This window comes from Anthonomus grandis, chromosome 13, assembly GCF_022605725.1.
Source record: "Anthonomus grandis grandis chromosome 13, icAntGran1.3, whole genome shotgun sequence".
Taxonomy (NCBI): Eukaryota; Metazoa; Arthropoda; class Insecta; order Coleoptera; family Curculionidae; genus Anthonomus; species Anthonomus grandis.
In genome coordinates, this window is record NC_065558.1 from 8,096,358 (window position 1) to 8,117,407 (window position 21,050).

Sequence of the window (21,050 nt, forward strand, 5' to 3'; positions counted from 1 at the left end):
TTTTAAGTAAGTTTTATATGTTTTAAAGTGAATGCCATTAATAAAATATAATTTTATTATAATTTGACGTTCACAGAAAAAAACTACTAAAATTTTCCAATATCTACATACGTGGCAATATCGCCATTAAATTCAATTTACTTTTAATTACACGGGCCGAAACAATAATTAACTGCGCTTTTCAATACACTCGTAATTACTATTTTCGATTTAATGCGGCCTTACGGGTGATATATTATAATTATAGCGGCGTTTTTTTAGTTTAATAATAGTATATTTTTCGACTGAAAAAGTCTACTAGTAATAAAAACTATTAGTTTTTTATTCGGGGGGATTTTAAATCTATGAGGTAGTCCTACAAGTAATTTCCATAATAATTATCTAAGCCTTAAGGAATTTTGTCAAGTATGCCAAATATTATTGAAGGGAATTAATGTGTTGGTGACAAAGTTACGTTGTTTCGACGCAAAATTGTGCCTCTATTAAATGCTTTCAAGCTTCAGGTGAACTATCCTGCATAGTGTTACAAACGTTTAGTTCTTTTGTAATACGCTCTATAAAACAGTTTTATATTAGTTATTATTAATAAACTTATAACTGCTGTTTATTAAAGAGACGGAGATATTTTAATGGGTGATGTAAAAAAATATGAGAAAAAGTTTCTATAAACATGGGTCCGGAAATGCACAGTTTTCAAGATACAGGGTGATAAATTTCTTTAAAAATATTATTTTTTTATTAATTTTAAAAAATATATTTACTCGATTCTTGAAATTTGACACTAGTACTTGTTGTATTAAGAGGATAATTTAGCCCTAATTAGATTAAAATTATAAGGTCCAGTGGCGTCCCGGGGGACATCTTAGCAAATATTATTGGCAAAAAAATGTACGCCACTGCCTTTTTTCAACTTTAATATTTGTTGTTTGATTAAACATTTAAAAATACAATTTTCTTGCTTCTTGTATTTTTTTCGTGTCTCACTTCGTTTCCGGCAAAAAAATAAATACTGTTTTATTGCATGCCACTGGACAAAATTGGTTTATTAATTTTTGGTAAAAAAATCACAGGTGCCTTGGAAAATCATTTCTGCATGGAGGTTTGACATTGACATGTGTCAGTTCTCCTAGAAAAATAATTAATATTGATAAAAAATTAATATTTAAAAAAAAATGTATCACCTGTATCTTGAAAACTGTGCATTTCCGGACCCATGTTTATAGAAACTTTTTCTCATATTTTCTTACAAGGAATCACCCATTGAAATATCTCCGTCTGTTTTTCGAACACCCTGTATAAAACACGCATACGTAACGCATTATTCATCTGTCTTTTAAGACCTTTAGGATCAGTTCAATTCTAATATGATATAATGACATACTGATCGTGAAATCCTGGGGAAAAATATTTCAAATGCTTAACCCTATCATACGAATTTATTGCGTTTAAATTATATTTTGTGTATACAGGGTGATTTTTATAGGGGACGTTCAAATATAACTTTTGATATAAGACACTATGGGTCGGAAATGCCTCAGAAGCAAAATACAGGGGGTTAGAGTTTTTAAAAAAATTAAGAAATTAATTTTTAAATTTTTGACTGTTTAAGACATCGGTGACAAATTTTCTCAATAAAGCGACCTAATAAAGATGCTTTTAATGTAAAAAGTAAATGTTTACGTTTCAACCAGTGGCGTAGATTAGTTAGGCATTAGAGTAATTTTTTAATAAAAAAAATAATAAAAAAATTTTAAGAATCCTTGGTTTATTTAACAGAAAAAAAGGTATCCTGCATCTTTCTCCCAAAAGGCACCATCCAAATTTGGCACGTGCCAAAGGATCATGTTCATAATGGTGTAGAATAAATAAGTTGGTCCAAATGATCCCACAAATAAAAATCACAGGGATTTAAATCGGGGGAGCCCGCTGGCCAAGCCAATCTTTGGTTTAAATATTCGCTGATAACGCGACCATAGTGTGCCGGACAACCATCATGTTGAAGCCACATTATTTGCCGAACATCCAATGGCACATCTTCTAAAAGTTCAGGCAGTACATCTTGAAGAAAAATCAAATAATTCCCTGCAATGAGACGTCTTGGCAAAATGTACGGACCAATCAAGTTCTCCCCTACAATGACTGCGCAAACATTCACAGAGAATTTTTGTTGGTAGCCACGGATAAATTTAGCATGAGGGTTTTCATCAGCCCAGACATGATTGCTTCTTGGGTTGAAAACTAAACAAAATAGCTTGGCGAATGTCTGGGTGTTCAGCCCCTTGTTGAAGATACCAAGTGGCAAACGCGAACCTATTAACATAGTCTTGGGGCAACAGATGCTGAACCTTTTATTTTTTAAATGGATAAAGGTGGTTATCATGCAAAACTTTCCAAACCAACGTTTGGCTTATCCTCAGGTGATCAACAATTTTTCGGGTACTTGTACTTGGATCCTCTTCAATATTGTGAAGTATTTCCTCCTCAACATTATCACGAATAGGTCTTGCACGAACTCTTATGCCTGGGTTCACCTAAAACAAAGAGTACTTGTTAATTTTTTGTTTTTATTTTTTTTAAGTAGGTACTTTTTATATATTTGTGATGTGAGCCCAGCAATTGCATCCTCCGTCGATCTACCCTCCATGAACCCATACTGATTCTCGGATATCAATTTGTATTTTGTTAAGAATTTCATGATTCTACTTTTTAGCACTTTTTCAAAAATTTTTGCTATGTTTGTTAACAACGAAATTGGTCTGTAGTTTATAATATCCAGTCTACTTCCAGATTTTAGCAAAGGAGAAATATTACCTATTTTTAATGGTTTTGGAAAATATCCCTTTTTTATACATTTATTTATTAAAAATACTAATGGGTATGAGATTTGACTGTCTATTAATTTTAAGATTTCAGTACGTATACCATCAAAACCGGGGGATTTTTTTGTCTTTAATTTTTTTATAATCTTTAATATTTCTTGTTCAGTAACAAAATTAAGAAACATATTGTTTGCTATTTCAGGTTCGTTGACAATAAAATTTTTAGGTTTTTTAATTTTTTTGGCATAGTTTTCCCCTACTGAGCAATAGTGTTTATTAAATACGTCGGTTATTTTTTTTTATCAGATATAATTTTATTTTTTGATTTTATTTTTTCAATTTCCTGATTTGTTTGGTTTTTATTACAAATTTTATTGACTGAATTCCATAGGCATTTGGTGTTTTGTTGGTTACTTAGTAATTTTTCAAAATATTGTTTTTTTGAGGCGGCGATGGATTTTGCAAGACTTCTTTTACACATGTTGTAATTTTGTTTTAGAGTTAAATTGTTAGGAGATTTTTTTAATTCTTGATGTAGTACATTTTTACCATTAATAGCATTTAGTAGGCTTGGACTAATCCAACCCTTTCTTGGAATTTTTTTTTTGTTTATTTTAACGTTTTTTGTATTTTTTGCATGATTTTTGTTATGTTATTTATAAAAATGTTCGTCATTTCATCTAAGTCCTTACAAGAGTAAAAATAATTCCAGTCTATTAAAAAGGAGTCTTGTATCAATTTTCCATAATTAATGTATTCTTTAATGATTTTATTTGGACAATTTCTACATAAATTGTTCTGATCTCCTATTTCAATGATAGTTGGATAATGATCCGTTATCTTGTAATTTAACAAATAAGCTTTAATATTTTCAGAATTTCCGGATTTAACAAAGTAGTGGTCTAGACAGGATTTCTGTAAATTTCTCTCCCAAGTGCCAACATTATTTACGTACGAAACATAGGAGTTTGCATTAAGAAGGTTAAGATATTCTTGAACATGATTTAAATCTTGTTTTTCCTTTAGGATATTAATATTAATATCCCCACAAATAACGTGAACATCCAACTTAGGCAACTCAGATAAATAATGAAGCAAGTCTGCATTAAAAACGTCAGCATCTGTGGACGGTGGTCTGTATATAGCAGTAATTTTAAAAGATTCATTTTTTTGTTGAGTTAGATCAATATGAATAAAATTTATATTTGACAATTTTTTATTTCATATTTATAACTGAACTTTTGACTAATGTATACAAGAACACCGTCATTTTTATTAATATTGCCATGATTGTAAAGCAAATCATATCCTGAAATATTTAAAATATCTGTGTTCAATATCTGAAAAGTTTCTGTCATACTATGATATCAAAATTTACCTCAATCTGTGACAATAAGAGCAATAAATTATCAAGATTTTTAACAGCACTACAGATATTTAGTTGAAGCTAAGCACTGCTAAGTACTTAGCAGGTCACCTAGCTATAAGGTCTGATGATGCTTCATTAGCGAAACATGTCATCTGAATAATTAAAAAGACATTTTGAGACTGAGACTTGGAGTTTTCATTTTTTTCTCTAGTTACGTATAGGTCTCTTTAAGATAATGGACGAGTTCTTTCAACCATATCTTAAACAGTCAAAAAATTAATTTCTTAATTTTTTTAAAAACTTTAACCCCCTTTATATCAAAAGTTATATTTAAACGTCCCCTATCATCCCTCAAAAGCATGACCTTATAAAAGTCACCCTGTATAGTTTAAGTATCTAATGTTTGTGTGTTATTTAGGCAAATATAGAATTCAAATCAGGTACATTCAGAAACATTTTGTAAGTTTTTTAAGTAGTTTTCGCAGTGTCAAAGTTTATATACTTAAACGTTAACGGAGTTGTTATTAATGGAGTTAAAGAGTTGTTGTTGATCGTCTTTTAGAGATGATTAACTCATCCTTGAGTAGTGATGTTTCTGTGATTCATGAAAATTAACTAATGATATTATAAGAACAATCTTGAAGGCTTTATATAGTAGGCAAAGATGCACAATATTTATTTTATAAATAAATTCGATCATAGACATGCGTAGACATACATTTTGTTACAAAGATAAAGTACTAACTAACCTTGTAACATAATACAGACCTTAAGGCATAATTACTAGTTCTTTAGTAAAGTAGTTATTAAAGCTAGACGGTACATTAACATTTATTTACAGCTCTATATAAATTTTGTTTTAAAAATAAATATTAGTTCATCAAAAAACTAAAAGAATACGCTTTTATTGCTAATCGAATTAAAAAGTTTTACTACATCCTTCTTTGGCTTTTTTTTTTTTTTTAAGAGGAAATCTGCAGATAGACACCCTGGACATTGAATCCAGGGTAGCATGGGGTTGGATTTGGCCATGTCTCTAGGATACTTGGTACTTTCACTTTTAGTGTAAATAACATAATTTATTACTCCTGGCAGTCCTAAGGATAAGGATAATGGGAAACTGTTATCAAATTATTGCATTGTCATCGGTCCTTGATACGTATGCAAAGTTTCAAGTTAATCAGGCTTTTAAAAACCAGTGAAAATTAAGCTTAAAGATTTCATCACATACATAGATACAACCTCAGCTAATAAAAGCGTGTGGACATTTATTCATACAAAAAAAAAAATTCTTTTCTCAGGATCTGATTAAAACAATGTGACGAACTTCATGAACTATATAATGAAGTTCAAAAAATTCATGTATTTTAAGTACCCTTTATGCTCTCTAGCGTATTGTAACCTGTTTACTGCTCGTTTAGGATTAAATTAAAAGACTCATTGCATAAAAATAATCATCTGATTTATTACATACTTATAATAACATTTATTTACATTTGTATTCGGTTCATACTATTTATTTCGATTTAAAATTCGCGCCAGTACTCAGACTTTAACTGGCCTCCTAGCGGCGAGGGCTTCTAATTTATTAAATAGTACCAATTTTTCGGAACATTCACCATATTGTCCAGAAATGTCGCGAGATGTGCCCGCCGCTTGCTCCATCTTTGTCCTATTTAGGTGCTTTATAATTATATCTAAGGTATTTTACACCCACGATTGTTTATTAACTGCCTTAATTTTCTAGTTTTGATAGAAACATACTGAAGATTTATGTTTTGGGTTATTTTTGCCTTTAAGAATCGATATCTTAGCTTACAATTTTTTAATGATTATTTCTTGGGTAACTGCCTACTGTATAGTATGTATTTAAACTACCTGGAACTAACGAAATTTTTATGTATTTTTTTGGGAAAATTGACTTTATACAAGCATTTTAACTGCCTAAGTACCTTTGCTTATATTTACTTCTATTGCCTAGCATAATGAAATAATGATAGTAAATGCCTGAATTTTTGTTTTAATTTGAAATCAATAAAAATTGTTTTTCTTGGGTAATGTCTTATTGCCTAGGGAATTTTTTAAATGCCTAGGCAATTCAATTTCCTTAAAATAATAAAATAATGGTATTACCTGCATTAAAAAAATTATTTGATTGTCAAATGATTAGCAATTACGTCAGTTGAATCGCTCACATGAAAATCATCTAAAAAAGTTTCAAAGCGCTTGAAGTCTTGAAGAATTAATTTACGATCAAAATCAGGATCAAAGGATCAAAATCATTTTAGAAGTTTTCCAAATAAATTCAAAAAGTAAAATAGTTGATAGTTACTAACGATTAATTTAGAAGAGTTAAAGTTAATTTCACATAATTTAAGGCGATTTAAAATAAGGGACATTAAAACTGATTCAAAGCATTCCATAAAAAGTAAATAATTAGCAAGTTTCTGAATGAATTCAATAAAATAAAGAGAGTTAATTCTGAAGAGTCCAAAGAGACCAGATGATTTTTTGGCAAAAAAAACTTTAGTTCTGTAATCATGACTTTAGATTGACTCATAAGGATCAGAATTAATTTTTTAATGCTCAGGTAATAGGAGTCATGGATAATTCTTAATCGATCAAGTCAGAAGAAACCCTTAAAAATTTATTGATAATTTAGAATTGATTCAGGGGATTCAGAATTAACTTCTTAAGATTTTTTATATTAGAATAGCATAGTGATTCTATCAAAATCATTTGTCTAAATAGAGAGTAAGTAGTAAAAAGAGTTACAGATTTCTTAGAAAAAGTCAAATTTATCTGTATAGTCGCTAATGATTTGTAATCAATCCAAAAGAGTCAGAATGCAATTTTTATTACAATTTTTGTACAATTATTGATTAATTGAATTTGATCAAAGGAATTCTCAAATAATTTATTCTGGAATGATTTTAGAAGAGCCAAAATTAGTGTCAATAGATCCCAATTAATTAAATGGGAATCACACTAAAAAATTCAAATTTTTAAGGAAATATTGGTAACTTATAATTGATTCGAAGGATTTATAATTCATTTATGAAGCCATCTTAGGTCAAACTTATATGATCCATTAAGTGTGTTTAAATTTCAGAGATGTTAGAATTTTCTTAAAAAAGAATCTTCAGAATCCTTAATGACTTATAATCAATTTAGAATAGAATAAATATAAGTGTCCAAAATTTTCTAGACTTTCGATTGCGAGGAAAAGAAATTGTTTATTACCATTTTTTCCAGAATCCATTGAATAAAAATGAAATTTATTTTATTAATTTCGAACTAATTTTATTATGACCGTCAGCGTTCTTGGACCTGAGATGGATAAGTTGAAAAAAAAAGGTAAAATCTGCAATAATATTATTAAAATGACGCGTTGTGATAATATTGATTTTATGAGATTTGTTGAGTTTCTTCCACATTTTATTCTTCTGCCTAGCTCTCCAACATACCAATATTCTAAAAAAAAAGTTTCCTTCTTTGTAGATGCCAATTTCCATACAAAAATTCATCAAAGCTTTTACAGGAGCATCCATAAAACCAGTCAAAAAAACGACCGCTTCAAACCTTTAATGGCACTTAAATCTACTTAAAACGCATTATTATCTGTTGCTCTTCAGTCAATTCTTCGCCTTTTTTATATATATAAAATGTCTTTTTTTTCTCGGGATTAACTGTTTGCAAGCGATTCGTTATAAAGACAATTCGCCCTCAGAAAATGGTGTGAGGCCTTTCAACCAACTACGCCGCAGCTATTTTGGATTTCCGAGATGTAAAAAGTCATAAATTACGGGTAAAATGTCGACAAAAAGTCGGTCGTTAACGGCGGTTAAGAAACTTTTAAATCCATAGTTTATAACTACGGTATGGACCGAGCCACCACTACTACTATACTGGGCTCCCGGCAAGTGTTCCTAATTCTTATAATTTAAATTAATGTGCGAAGTTTCCGGCAAATAATGATCCCGGAGGGTGGGTGGGGGCGGTTTTAGTTGTAACGGCTTCATTAGTTGGGATTGAAATTAGGTTTTGTCACTGTTTCGGGAGAATAAACTTAAATCTTTTTCATATCCTACAGAGCCAAACTACGTAGCCAGCTACGTATGGCCAAATCCCTTGTGGAATTAAAATTTAGCAACTTATCCAGAAATTTTAGTTATATAACAAAAAAAAACACTTTTCTCAATTCTTATTTAGTTTCGTCCTCTTGATTTTAATAAGATCATCCGCAAGGTCGTAGCTCTCATATTAGCCGATATTTCGCATTTTAAGAGCCTATTTTTGGGCTCAAAAACGGCTAAAATATGACAATTTCCAAATTTTTAAAGTGCTCTCATTCCCTTAGTGGTGCTCGAATCCTGTTATAAGCCAATATTTTCGTAATGTAGGTGACAAGAGCAAGTCGATGGTATAGATAATTTTATTTCAAAAAAAATCTACGGAGATTACGAAAACACCGGGTTAAAACCGGATCCAAGCAGAACTAAGGGAATGAGAGCACTTTGAAAATCCTGAAAAAGTCGTTTTCGACGACCGTTTTTGAGGCCAAAAATGGGCATCAAAAATGCCATATCTCGGCTATCGTAAAAGCTACAATCTTGCGGATGGTCTCGTTGGATTCATAATGACGAAACTAAGACAAATCCGTTGAAATTTTCCCGATAGCTCGCATAGAAGCCGAGATATCGACCTTGTATAAAAAAAAAATTCTGAAAAAAATCCAAACGGTATACTCGAAAAATGAAAAAACCCAAACTTTGAAGGCCGATATCTCGGCTTCTATGCGCACAATCGGGAAAATTCTAACGGTTTTGTTTTATATTTGTCCTTCTGAATCCAACGAGACCACCGGTAAGGTCGTAGCTCTTATATTAGCCGAGATTTTGCATTTTTAGAGCCCATTTTTATGCTCAAAATATGACTTTTTTTCTCAATTTTCAAGGTGCTCTCATTCCCTTAGTTCTGCCCGTATCCTGTTATAACCCGGTGTTTTCGTGATGTAGGTGATAAGAGCAAGTCGCTGATATAATTATTTCGATTTCGAAAAAAATCAATTTTTGGTATTTTTTTTAATAGGTTTTTTTTTTCATTTCCCGCTACTTCTCTCTTTCGAACCGGAAAAAAAATTTCTGAACTATTTTCGAATTTTAAGCATACCATACCCATTTAAGTTATGCATAATTTTTATATAAAGTTGCCCATATATATACACACACACCCACATCTCTCAGTTCACTATTAAAATATGGACCGTTTCACGATCTCGTTTCCTGACGTCGTACATTATAAATTTAAAACTTTTCTTTCGGACCCCGGCACCGTTCAAAATGGGGAAACTGGAGCAAAACTTTTCCGTTTACTGCAAACGTTTAACGTAATTTATTGACGCTTAAGATTTACATTCTCTTTTATCGGTCCGCCATAAACATCGACGTTTGAAAGTTTAAACGGTCCCCCCATGACTGTTTCGTTTAAAACCGGTTATCATTTACATTTTGTTAGTCGGGGGCGTAGCCGAAAAACCTCCTCACAAATTAATGGCCAGAGGAATTGTCACCAATATAATCGAGACCCTAATTGAGCGAGTCCAAGGGTTCCGAAATTAACTCAACCCCAAATTGAGATATTGGTTTTCATCCTGGTTACAATTAAACTTAGCAATTTGCCCAAGTAAGCCATAAGCCCTAAAATTATGTGAGACAGTGACAGAGTACAATGTCCATTATCGCTGATGGGAAAACCGCACTCTGTAAACGTGCAACCCCTTAAGTAAATTGCCGATTTCTCTTGTGCCGCCCCCAGTTCGATTAATTTCCGTAACATGCAACTATCAGGGAGTAGTCCAGACCGTAGTATAGAAAAGAAACGATAATTAATTTATAAGTGAGCAGCAAAGGCTTTGTATATACTAAAATATCCATTAGCAAATCGGAAACCCCTAAGCGAGCGTATCCTAAGCAAATATCATTGAATCGGCGCCCGATCAGATATGATTGCGTATAATACCCGTTAGCTAATGTAATTCCAATGGAAATAGGCCGGCCATTACCTGTATTTTCCTTTAGGTTATACGCCTGTCGAAGATATATGATTCAGATATTGGGTTTTGTTAATGCTAGGGTATATGCGATTTAATTGGTATTTAACGGCCCAGGTAGAAAGATTATGCGTTTTTTTGGGTCGAAAGGTTTCGAGGCCGTTTTCCAGGGTAAGTTAGAAAGAAATATTTGAAACAAGTCTTGGTAAATAATTAAGTAAATCCCTAGAAGCCTTATTTTCTTTTAATTACAAAAAACATCCTTACAATTGCAGCCACTAATGCACCACGATCCGTACTTAAACAACTCTACTTTAGTCCGTGGGGACCAGTAGAAATTTTAAAAATGTTTGTTAGTATAAAAAAAAAATCTCCACAATTATCCAAGGAGTGCCCTAAACACACAGTGGGGAAGATACCTGCCTTATCCTCGTAAGACTCTGAGTTCAAACCTTAGCCTCGGCATGATGCTCTGCCCAACTTTTCTTTTTTTAGTACTTCGAAAAAATAAACATCTATAGTAAATACAGAGAGAAAAGGCAAGGTCTTATTATATATTATAATCAGAAATAAATTTCATTGAAATATTACTTACTTATTTCTGGGTATCATGCTTCAGAGAATCATGATGTATTACAGTGGACCACAAAAGTGATGGTACAATAGACAATTTATATATAAATTTTATTTATAATTTTTATATGAAATAAAAATCAATTTTTACTTTTATGTATTTATTTTTTCCAATGCCCAACATCATAACATAAACCTATTTGCATAATATATCTAACACACAATAAAGAAAAAAATAAAATAAAATTTTCTATAAAAATTTAATCCACAAAAGTCAAGGTACTCTTAATTTGTGTAAATTAAAATATGCAAGTATCTTTTAAATTTATTGTTATTTTGTTATTTGCTAATAAGAACATTCCTCTAATACTATTCTGGCATTCGTTTTCAGTATTCACTAGAATATTTCTTCTTAACTTTGACTGGTAAATACAGTGATAATCATGGGAAGAACCGAATTAAGTGTCAGTGAGCGGAAAATTATTATTAATTTGCATAGACAGGGAAAATCATACACCAAAATTGCAGAAGTGATTAAAAGAAGCAGGTCCACTATACAAAAAGTAGTAAATCGTTTTCAAAATGAAAACAGAATTGAAAATAAAACGCGAACAGGACGTCCTCGGAAGCTGTCAGAGCGCGAATCCCGGTACATATTAAATGAAATTAAGAAGGACCCAAAGAAAAGTGCCATACAAATATCATCAGAGTTAAGAGAAATGTTTGGAGTATCTGTTCATGAAGAAACTGTTCGCCGGAAACTTAACCAGGGTGGATACAAATCCTGTAGTGCACGTAAGAAGCCCCATGTTAGCGATATTAATAGAAAAAAGAGACTGGAATTCGCTGAAAAGTACAAGTCTATTGAACTTGATTTCTGGGATAAAGTTATCTGGTCAGATGAAAGTAAATTTAACATTTTTGGGTCCGATGGTCGTGTCAAGGTGTGGAGAAAACCCGGTGAAGCTCTTAATCCGAAAAATACAATCAAAACAGTGAAACATGGAGGAGGTGGAGTAATGGTTTGGGGTTGCATGGCAACTTCAGGTGTAGGAAATATTGTTTTTATCGACGAAACAATGGATCAAAAAGTATACTTAAATATTTTAAAAGAAAATTTACGTGCCAGTGCTGAAAAATTAGGGTTGCATGAGAACTATTACTTTCAACAGGATAACGACCCTAAGCACAAAGCTTATACAGTACGTCAGTGGTTGGTTTTTAATACTCCCCATCTGCTGGAAACTCCTCCCCAAAGTCCCGATCTTAATCCTATAGAACATTTATGGGATGTTTTGGGGAGAAAAATTCGGCAACATGTGATTCATAATAAATCAGACTTAAAACAGGTAATTTTAGAAGAGTGGCCAAAAATATCCAACGATGTGACGAAAAAACTAGTTCATTCAATGCCAAATCGCTTAAAAGAGGTTATTAAACTGAAGGGTTTTCCCACGCGTTATTGACAGAACTTTATTAGCCCATAGTCTGAAATGTACCTTGACTTTTGTGGATTAAATTTTTGTAAGAAATTTTATTTTATTTTTTTATTTATTGTATGTTAGATATATTATGGAAATAGGTTTATGTTATGATGTAGGGCATTAGAAAAAATAAATACATAAAAGTAAAAATTGATTTTTATTTCATAAAAAAATTATAAATAAAATTTGTATTGTAATTCTCTATTGTACCATGACTTTTCTGGGCCACTGTATATACAATACGCTCCGCTCACAAGTAACTCGCATAAAAGTAACCAATATTCAATGATACCTTCTTATTTTAATATAATACGCTAGTGGCTTCTAGGGTAAATATGCTGAAACAGACTCATCAATTAATACAGTGTCGTACTGGTGAACGTTATGGAGTATTCGCCATAATATGCAGATAATCGCTGTTTTCAAGGTAATTCTCTATTTACGTTTTCAAATTATGCTTCAAATTTAAAATTTCTTTTTTTATCTTAAAGGCCATTCAAAATTAAGTAAAAAAGTTTTTAAAGTAAATTTGGAAAATTAAAGTGGAATTTCAAAAAGTTTGTTCGTATCCGGGGCCTACATTATAAAAAGATATTGTTGCAGTTAATTTTTTTTTCTTAAGGCTCCGCATCACGACCATGCGAAAATATCATTTTTAGGGTTTAGAAATCTGGGTATAATTTGAAAACCGTTAAACTTTTTGACTCAATTTTTTTTTAATTTTATGGATAAAGGATCAACACATGTCCGTAATTATATGAAAATCTGAGGATATGCCTAGAAATATATAAATTTGTTAATCAAACATTGTTAATATTCAAACGCCATTTAAGAGTAATTATAAATTTTAAATTAAGTTTAAACATAATTATAGACATCGACCAAACCTTCTAAAGGCTAGTCAAATTTTAAAAAAAAAGTTAAACCATTGCTGAAATATTCGCGGATTTCGAGAGCCTTACAAGTGCATTTTTACTAGCAGCAACTACTAGCAGTTAGTCAAGGCATATTTGAATCAACTAGGTACCTACTATTTTTTAAGGAAAAAGTTGTGCTCGTGTTTTGATTAATCATTATGATTTTATGAAAATGGCAGTAAATTAATTTAATAAATGTATTAAATTAATTAATTGCAGTGATAATAAAAATTCAGATTACTAAAGCCTATTAAATTAAATCAACACTATTATTAAAATAGCCTAAAAATACAGGATTATTCCGGTTTTCTATCAATCTCTCTTAAATTCCAAATTTCTTGGATGGTAAAAATTATATGAATTTAAGGGTTTTATTCTCTCTTTGGCAATTCTTAAAAAGAAAGTTAAATTACTTCCTTTTTAAGAAGAAGAAGAAAAAAAGGAACTTATTGTAGTGATTAGGAATATTTAGGAATGGAATAATATACGGGGTGACAATTTAAAAACTTGAAATGACCATTTATATTAGGAACGAAAAACTGGAATAAAAAAACGCTCAAAACAGTTTCTATAACACGAAGGGGGAACAAAAAGAAGAATATTATCCCATCCTTATCTGCACCCCTTGGACAGGGTGAGATACACCCCTAAAATCTTAAATAGAAAGGGGGGTCGAGTAATAGATCAGCTTTGAAGCTTTTGAAAAATGCTTTCCAATGATACCATAGAAAGCCACATTTCAGGAAATTGATGTCACTCGACTCCCCTTTCTATTTAAGATTTTAGGGGTGTATTTCACCCTGTCTAAGGTGTTGCAGATAAGGGTGGGATAATATGCTTGTTTTGTTCCTCTTTCGTTTTATAGAAACCCTTTTGGGCGTTTTTTTATTCCAGTTCTTCGTTCCTAATAGATGGTTTTATTTAGTTTTTCATTCCTAATCCTCCTGGGACCCAGAGGTGTTTTTTTTTAGGAAAAAAAAATCCTTTTAAATTTCGTTTAAAAGTGTAAAAAGAAACAACTTTTGTTAATAACATTTTTTATTTTTTTTATAGTTAACAAAAAAACTGGTGTCCATTTAAGTGGAAATTGGGTCTTAATCCCTAGAAAAAATAGAATAAACAAAAATATTTTAAATTCTTAAAATAAGAAATACATGTTTCATTTTAAACTAACATTTTAAAAATAAAAATATAAAAATGTCAACATAGCTTAAGAATTCAGAAAATATTATATTTCTGCATGCAAAATTTAAAAAAATACAAGTTTTACTGAAAAAAAAACCGAAAAATGCAGTTATTTCAAAATTGTTTAGAATGAAGCTCTTTGAAACAGTTTCTATTGCTTGTTATGCATAAAAAAGTTTCGCAAGTATCACAATAAAATTTAGTTTTTTTATTACAATTTTTTAATTTGCATCTTACAGAATTTTTTTATCTCAGAATCTATTTCAGGAAAATGTTCGCGTTTTTTTCTATTAGTTGAATTTGGAGATAAAGAGTCAACTATGATATTTCCTACTGGGTTTTTTCTAGTAGCCATACTTCGTGGCATGTCTATTGCAGCATCAGGCTGTCTTGTTAGCAAGTATGTGGCAATCTCTATTTTGAATTCAAGAAATTGCTGAACTTTTCGGGAATATGTTTTAAAAAATGCTTTATCTCTCCGATAAAGAACCCAAGAGTTTGACATTGCCAAATCAAAAAAAAATTGAAATTTGTTCTTACTGTCCATTTTCTTGACCGTGCTTGAATTCTGTAGTAGCTGATCATTCTATCTATGAGATCAATTCTACCCATGCAGTCATTGTATTTTGCCACAATTTCAGGTCTTGAGACTTGGAGTTATTTCCCATCTTTTTTGACCATCGCTTGCACTCATTGATTGGTTGACTTCCTAAAGCCGTAGATGCCATTAGAACAGATTTTAAATCATACCATTACACAACAACCAACTTGCCATCCTCCCTTTTAAACTGTTTCGAGGTTCCACGAGCCATTTTTGCCAACGTTTTGTCAGGTGTCATGTGAACAGCTGCTGGTACACGTGACTTCATTATGGTACCAGTACTATACAAATTCCGTTCATGGAGGTATTCAAGAAGTGGAATGGTTGTAAAATATCTGTCGTGGTAAATATGTGATCCTGGACGTAGAAGTCTCTATTTTTAGCTGTATTTTCCAAAAATGTATTTTTGCCTTGCTCCTTATCGCAAAAAATCTGTCTCTGGCCATAACATCTGCAATCGCTGAAACTCTAGTTGTTTTGGCCCAGTACAGTCTAATCCTTGGATACTTTAAACAGGACATTAGGCATACTACGCCAAAAAATTGTTTTATCTCATTTAACGTAAGTTTCAGAGATAATCCTTTTAATTCAACATATCTAGCATTTGTACAGTCACACATTGTTTAAAAAAGTTCATCATCAATATACATTGCGAGGTAGTCTTTTGCGGCCCATGTACTTCGACTTTCACAATCAGATTTAGCAGGAGAGGAATCTCCAAATTCCTGAGGTGAGAATACAGGATTTTTCATCCAAACAGCTCTCCTTGAAGAAGTTGGAACTTCATTGGAAGTTGTTAAATTATTTTTAACGACACTAAGAGGAAGGTTGTCCTCCTCATCTTCACTGCTAGACTCAACATTTTCAGCCTCATCTTCTTGCTGGTTGTTTTCAATATCCAGATCTTCAGTTTTCCCTTCGTCGTCGGACATTCCACAGTCTGAGTCGTCCTGGATAAGATTCAAAATTTTCTCTAACTTTTCGTCGTCTTCTCCAGGCCTCAAAAACTATTTTCGGCCGAATACAGCTAAAACAAACAAAAAGACGGTAATAACAAATTGTGGTGATTAAGACCCAATGTCTATTAAAATGGACAGGTAATGTTTAGGCAGATTAAAGAAAAAACAAAGGACCAATAAAAAAACTATTTACGTTAAATTGTTAAATAAACATTATATTTTAAATTTCTCTAAAATGAACAATGCGCACGTCATGATTCTGCCAACATAGTGCTTCGGTGCGGATCGTAATTTTTTTTATTTCTTACCAAAGAGCATAATTACATATATACTTACAATCTGTCCTTTTTTCGGACCTGGGCGTTTTCTAACTGCATTTAACCTAAGTCGGCCTTTTAATCCTTTTCTTTTAGCATCCATATTTTACAAGTATTTAAAAAAAATACTATATATATATATATATATATATATATATATATATATATATATATATATATACTATACTTATGTAAGTAACCACCAAAATAAAATGCAAAAAATGATCGCAACGAAACCACACGGCTACATCCCGGAACTATCACGCACTAAACAAAAAAAAAACCCAAAATGCATATATAATAGCATTATTAGGTAGTAATGCAGGTATATAATTATACTTGCATAACCTGCACCAAATTTATGTAGGCCAACCCTGAAATTACATCGGATCCCGGCGTAAGAGGGTGCCTGAAATTTTATCAACCGTTCTAAAATAGACTTTTCTTACTACCGCGTCTCTCACCGCTGCCCCTCAGCTGTGTGACTAGAAGATAGGTAGCGGAGCCTTAAGTTGATGCATGCGACTCGTTGGTGCGGGCAGTCTCCGTTCAAACTCCGAAGCCACGCCGCCCCCTTAGTTCTCGAGGTCACGACTAACAATTTTCCCATTTTTTACCCCTTATCGGTGGAATTCCGAAAAATCCGTTCTTATCCGGTGCCTACATTATAAAAGAAACCCGTTGGGAAAATTTTACGTTTCTAGCTGTTGTAGTTTGGGCTCTGCGATGATGATTCAGTCAGTCAGGACGAACTCTTTTATAAGATTTATGTTCATCTACATATATTATTCTGTTGCCATTAGTATATATGCAATCGACAAAAAAGCGTCTTCACAGTAAACAGCATTAAAAAAGACGTAAATAAACATCGATACGTCGGCACCTTTTCAAAAAAGGAAGTTTTCGATTTCTTGGTCCTAAACCTGCAAACTCCATTTACGCTACTTTTAGTCAGTAAATATCAACTTAAGCCTGAATCTATATTGATTCCCAAGAATCTTGTAGACTAATTATTTATTATGCAATTTTCATTTGTTCTTATAAGGAAGGATTTAGGATAGTGAGATAGTGAATTTTATATAACTGTTCATAAACCACAATAAAGTTAATTAAAAATTATTGACTCAAGCTGTACACCAACCTTTTTTTCTAAATTTTTCCTCATTTTACTCCTCTTCAGATTTTTCTATTCATAAAAAATGGCAGTACAGAGGCTTAACATCCTTAACACCAAGTTTTCCTCAAACCTATAAATAGCCCATAGACTCGTAGCTGATTTTGTTCACCCTATTGCTCAAATTCGTCCACCGATGCTTTGAAAGAAGAATCATTTTCCTTCTTAAGTGCGACCACACGACTTTCCAAATGAGTTATCTTTGACGATTACCAATTAATCAATTTTATTAAACGAAAAAAAAATCCTACCGACTGCGCCTAATAACCGAGCGATTTAAAATAACAAATTCTAATACTGTGACAAGGAAGGGACATTAGGATGGACAAATCGTAAGGATAACAAAGAGCCCGAAAAAATAAACGAAAATCCAGGGCCAATATTTATATCCGAACAAATGGGATGTTACACGGCCAACGATCCCCTACACTTGTCGGATGCCATTAATTATTCCCTAACAATGCGTCCGTAGATTATAATTTTTTTTTTTTAATATATATGTTTGTTCGTCCGTTGTTCGACATTGGTTGACTTTCGTCACTGGACGTTATGTCCCGGGATAAGCCAATTAGTGAGACAGTTTTATGTTTGTTTGTGTTTTTTTTTTATTGAGCATTGCTTTTGACATTGTATTTCTGTTATTATTATTAATATTGAGTATCAGTTATTGTAATAGAATTGGGTTTTTCGTACAGAATGGGCTTAATTGGAATGGAAAACTGCAAATTTAGGGTCATACAGGCTGTTTTAGAGAAGATGTTCGCATTTAATTAAATTAATTATTCCTTTCAGGCAGTTGAGGTGATTTCATGAGAAGATCATCTTAAGGTTTTATTGAAATCGGTATAGTTTCTGCTTTAACTGTTTGCAGTTTACTGATCCATTTTATCCAATAAAATATATTTTAGAAAGAAGGGATCTGTATTGAAATTATCCTACTAGAAGACTAGAGATTTTTACTCTTGGTCTTTTTGCTACAATTTCTTTCGTTTGATTTTAGACTCATCAAGCATCTTAGAGGATCATAAGAAATCATGCGTTACGTATGTAATAAGCTTTTTTAAAATGATTCTGGCCGTATTAGAGAAATCAATCGTAAATGATCGAAATTGTGCAATATTCCAGTTTATTGAAATCTATGTTTATTTTTAAATTAAGAAAATTGACAGATCTTGCTTCTTCTGGTTTAATTTAATCCCGATGCCTTGCAGATCTAGAGCAACCTCAACATTGTTATAGTTTATTATACAAATTAGAGATAATCGTAAATGCATATAATATATAATTGTTTATAAAAAGGACACAAAATTACTTCGATAGTCCGGAATATGTAGGAAATTATTTTAAATTCGCAGCAGAAATAAACATGTTATTTAAGTGCCTTACAGGAATAATTTGTCAAACTATATTTGCTATTCTGCCATGGAATTCAGCACCCATTGGTGCTGAATTCCTTTTGAGAACTTCAGACAGTACAAAAAAACACGTGCTGAATTGGATAGTGGAATGTCAAGTGGTACTCATCAAATGTCACAAATCTTTTATATAAATGAAACAATCTAAAGAAAATCGAAAATGCATATTATTTCATCCTCTAATTTTTAGGCTGAGTAGGGATATAAAAATTAAAATTTGATTTTTCCACCAATTTTCATTAATTTTATTTTTATTTTTTAAATAGTGTTTGGATCGGTTGGAAATAGTATTTTTCTCTCGTAATATGTCTAATTATATCCGAAAAATATCATTTTATTACCACTTCCTTGTAATTTTTAAATTGAAATAGGGATATATAAATGAGAACTCGATTTTTCCCCCTATTTTACATATCATCGTTTCATTTTCTAAATAGCGAAAAACATCTAATAATTTCTATTCTCTGCTTTTCTATTCTTAATTATTCTTTTTTATTTTTTAATTCTTTTTTAATTATCCTTTTTAAATATATTATTTATTAAATTAAAAAGTTCAGTTCATTTGAAGTAGTTAAAGAAAACCTTAAGACTAAAGATCTTCTGCTTAAAATGACCTCAACTGCCTGGAAGAAATTAATAATGTCCTTTTACTAAGTAGTTGAAATAGAAGATGCAATTTCCGTTAGTTCACCAAGACCTACTTCATTAGTATTCAAGGATTCCAAGGATTATTTCTGATGTATTCAAAATTCGTTGATTTATACCAAACCAGGCATGACTGAAAGCCTCACGAGCTAAGATCATTTTTAATATCCTTGATCTTGGAAAGTACACTAAATTTTGTCAGTTTGTCAGATTAGTGCAATCTCTATTGATTAATTTTGCCCAATTTTATTAATTATTAAACACATAATTTCCTTAACGAATAATATCGTTTGTTTCAGGACGATCGCGTGTTCGCACCGGCACCAGACGTCACCAGAAGACTGGGTTCGACCACAACCCTGTCGAAACCGGAACCACCCGGATCACCGCCCTATTACCGCTCCACCTCTGCCTCTAGTTCAAACTCGGTTTCTTCAAGAGGTAATGTACATACACTATTAAAAAATCTAATTTAATAATATTAAAAACTATCTTGGATGTAAGCGCCAATGTTGAAAGTCCTTGTCAAAACCGGGACCTTAATTAAAACTAAAATATTAGCGTGGACGCGTCTGAAATGCGAGTGTCTACGCGCGACATTGTTTGCACGATTAAATCCGTGTCGGTCTGGAAATGTCCCGAATTACGTCGCCTGGAGTAATGACCGGAGTTATTAGTTTAAGACCTTTCTGGATGCATGAAAGCTAAAAAATTATTATAAGTGGTAGTGAAAGATTCTATCTACTTTCTGTGGTTCTTATGCGATTTCTGAGACTTATGCAATGCATGGTTCCATTTTAGAGATAGTTCAATTGTCTCTATTTCATACGCTTATACTGGCAGAATACATTTTATGTTTAAAGTATGCATTGTTCCATTTAGTTCCATTTATAGAAGAATATATAGAGGGGGTGATTTTTTCGTTTTTCGTTTCGTTGTTGAAATAAACGTTTATTTTCAACTATAAATATCGGATAAAATGTCCGCATGGTGATACACGTTGAGGAGTTTAATATTATGTTTATGTTTTATTCACGTTAAACAAGAAGGTTTATTACATTATAATATGTTATATTGTATACTATTTAAAGATGTTTATAAAATGAGTTTAATGGAATGAGATTTTTTTTTAAATTTGCAGATGTGTTGTATGCATTAGAGGGCATTTCTTGACGTACCGGGTGTCCAAATAAGAAAGGACGCCGGCTGTATCTCGGAAACTATTCATCGTACAGCGCTAAAAAAAAAATTCTTAAGAAAAGTGGCCAAAAAAAAATGGCTGGAAAATATTTACAGATTCCTAAGACTACCACAAGAGGGCGTAACTGGACAGTGATTTCAAAAAATTCAAATTTCGTCTAAAATAACCAGTATTAGGTACCATTTTGAAAACATCAGAATAATCTTCATTAATTTTGCCTTAATTACTAAATAATTTTCTTCATAACTCCAATAAGAAGGAGGGGGGGAAGATCATAAATAATGCAACTTTTTAATCGCCCTGTACTCAGATTCTTTATTAAAAGTAATTCAAGTGGAC

General features: G+C 31.9%; 1 protein-coding gene across 1 annotated transcript in view; it reads left to right on the plus strand.

Annotated features, from left to right (window-relative positions):
- Window positions 1-16,595: 16,595 nt before the first annotated feature.
- The window catches only part of LOC126744163 (dipeptidase 1-like), a 117,131-nt gene continuing 112,676 nt past the window's right edge, over window positions 16,596-21,050 (plus strand). The window contains exons 1-2 of the mRNA XM_050451521.1: window positions 16,596-16,601; window positions 19,810-19,951. Of these exons, the coding sequence (XP_050307478.1) occupies window positions 16,596-16,601; window positions 19,810-19,951 (148 nt within the window). The remainder of the gene's footprint in view (window positions 16,602-19,809; window positions 19,952-21,050) is intronic.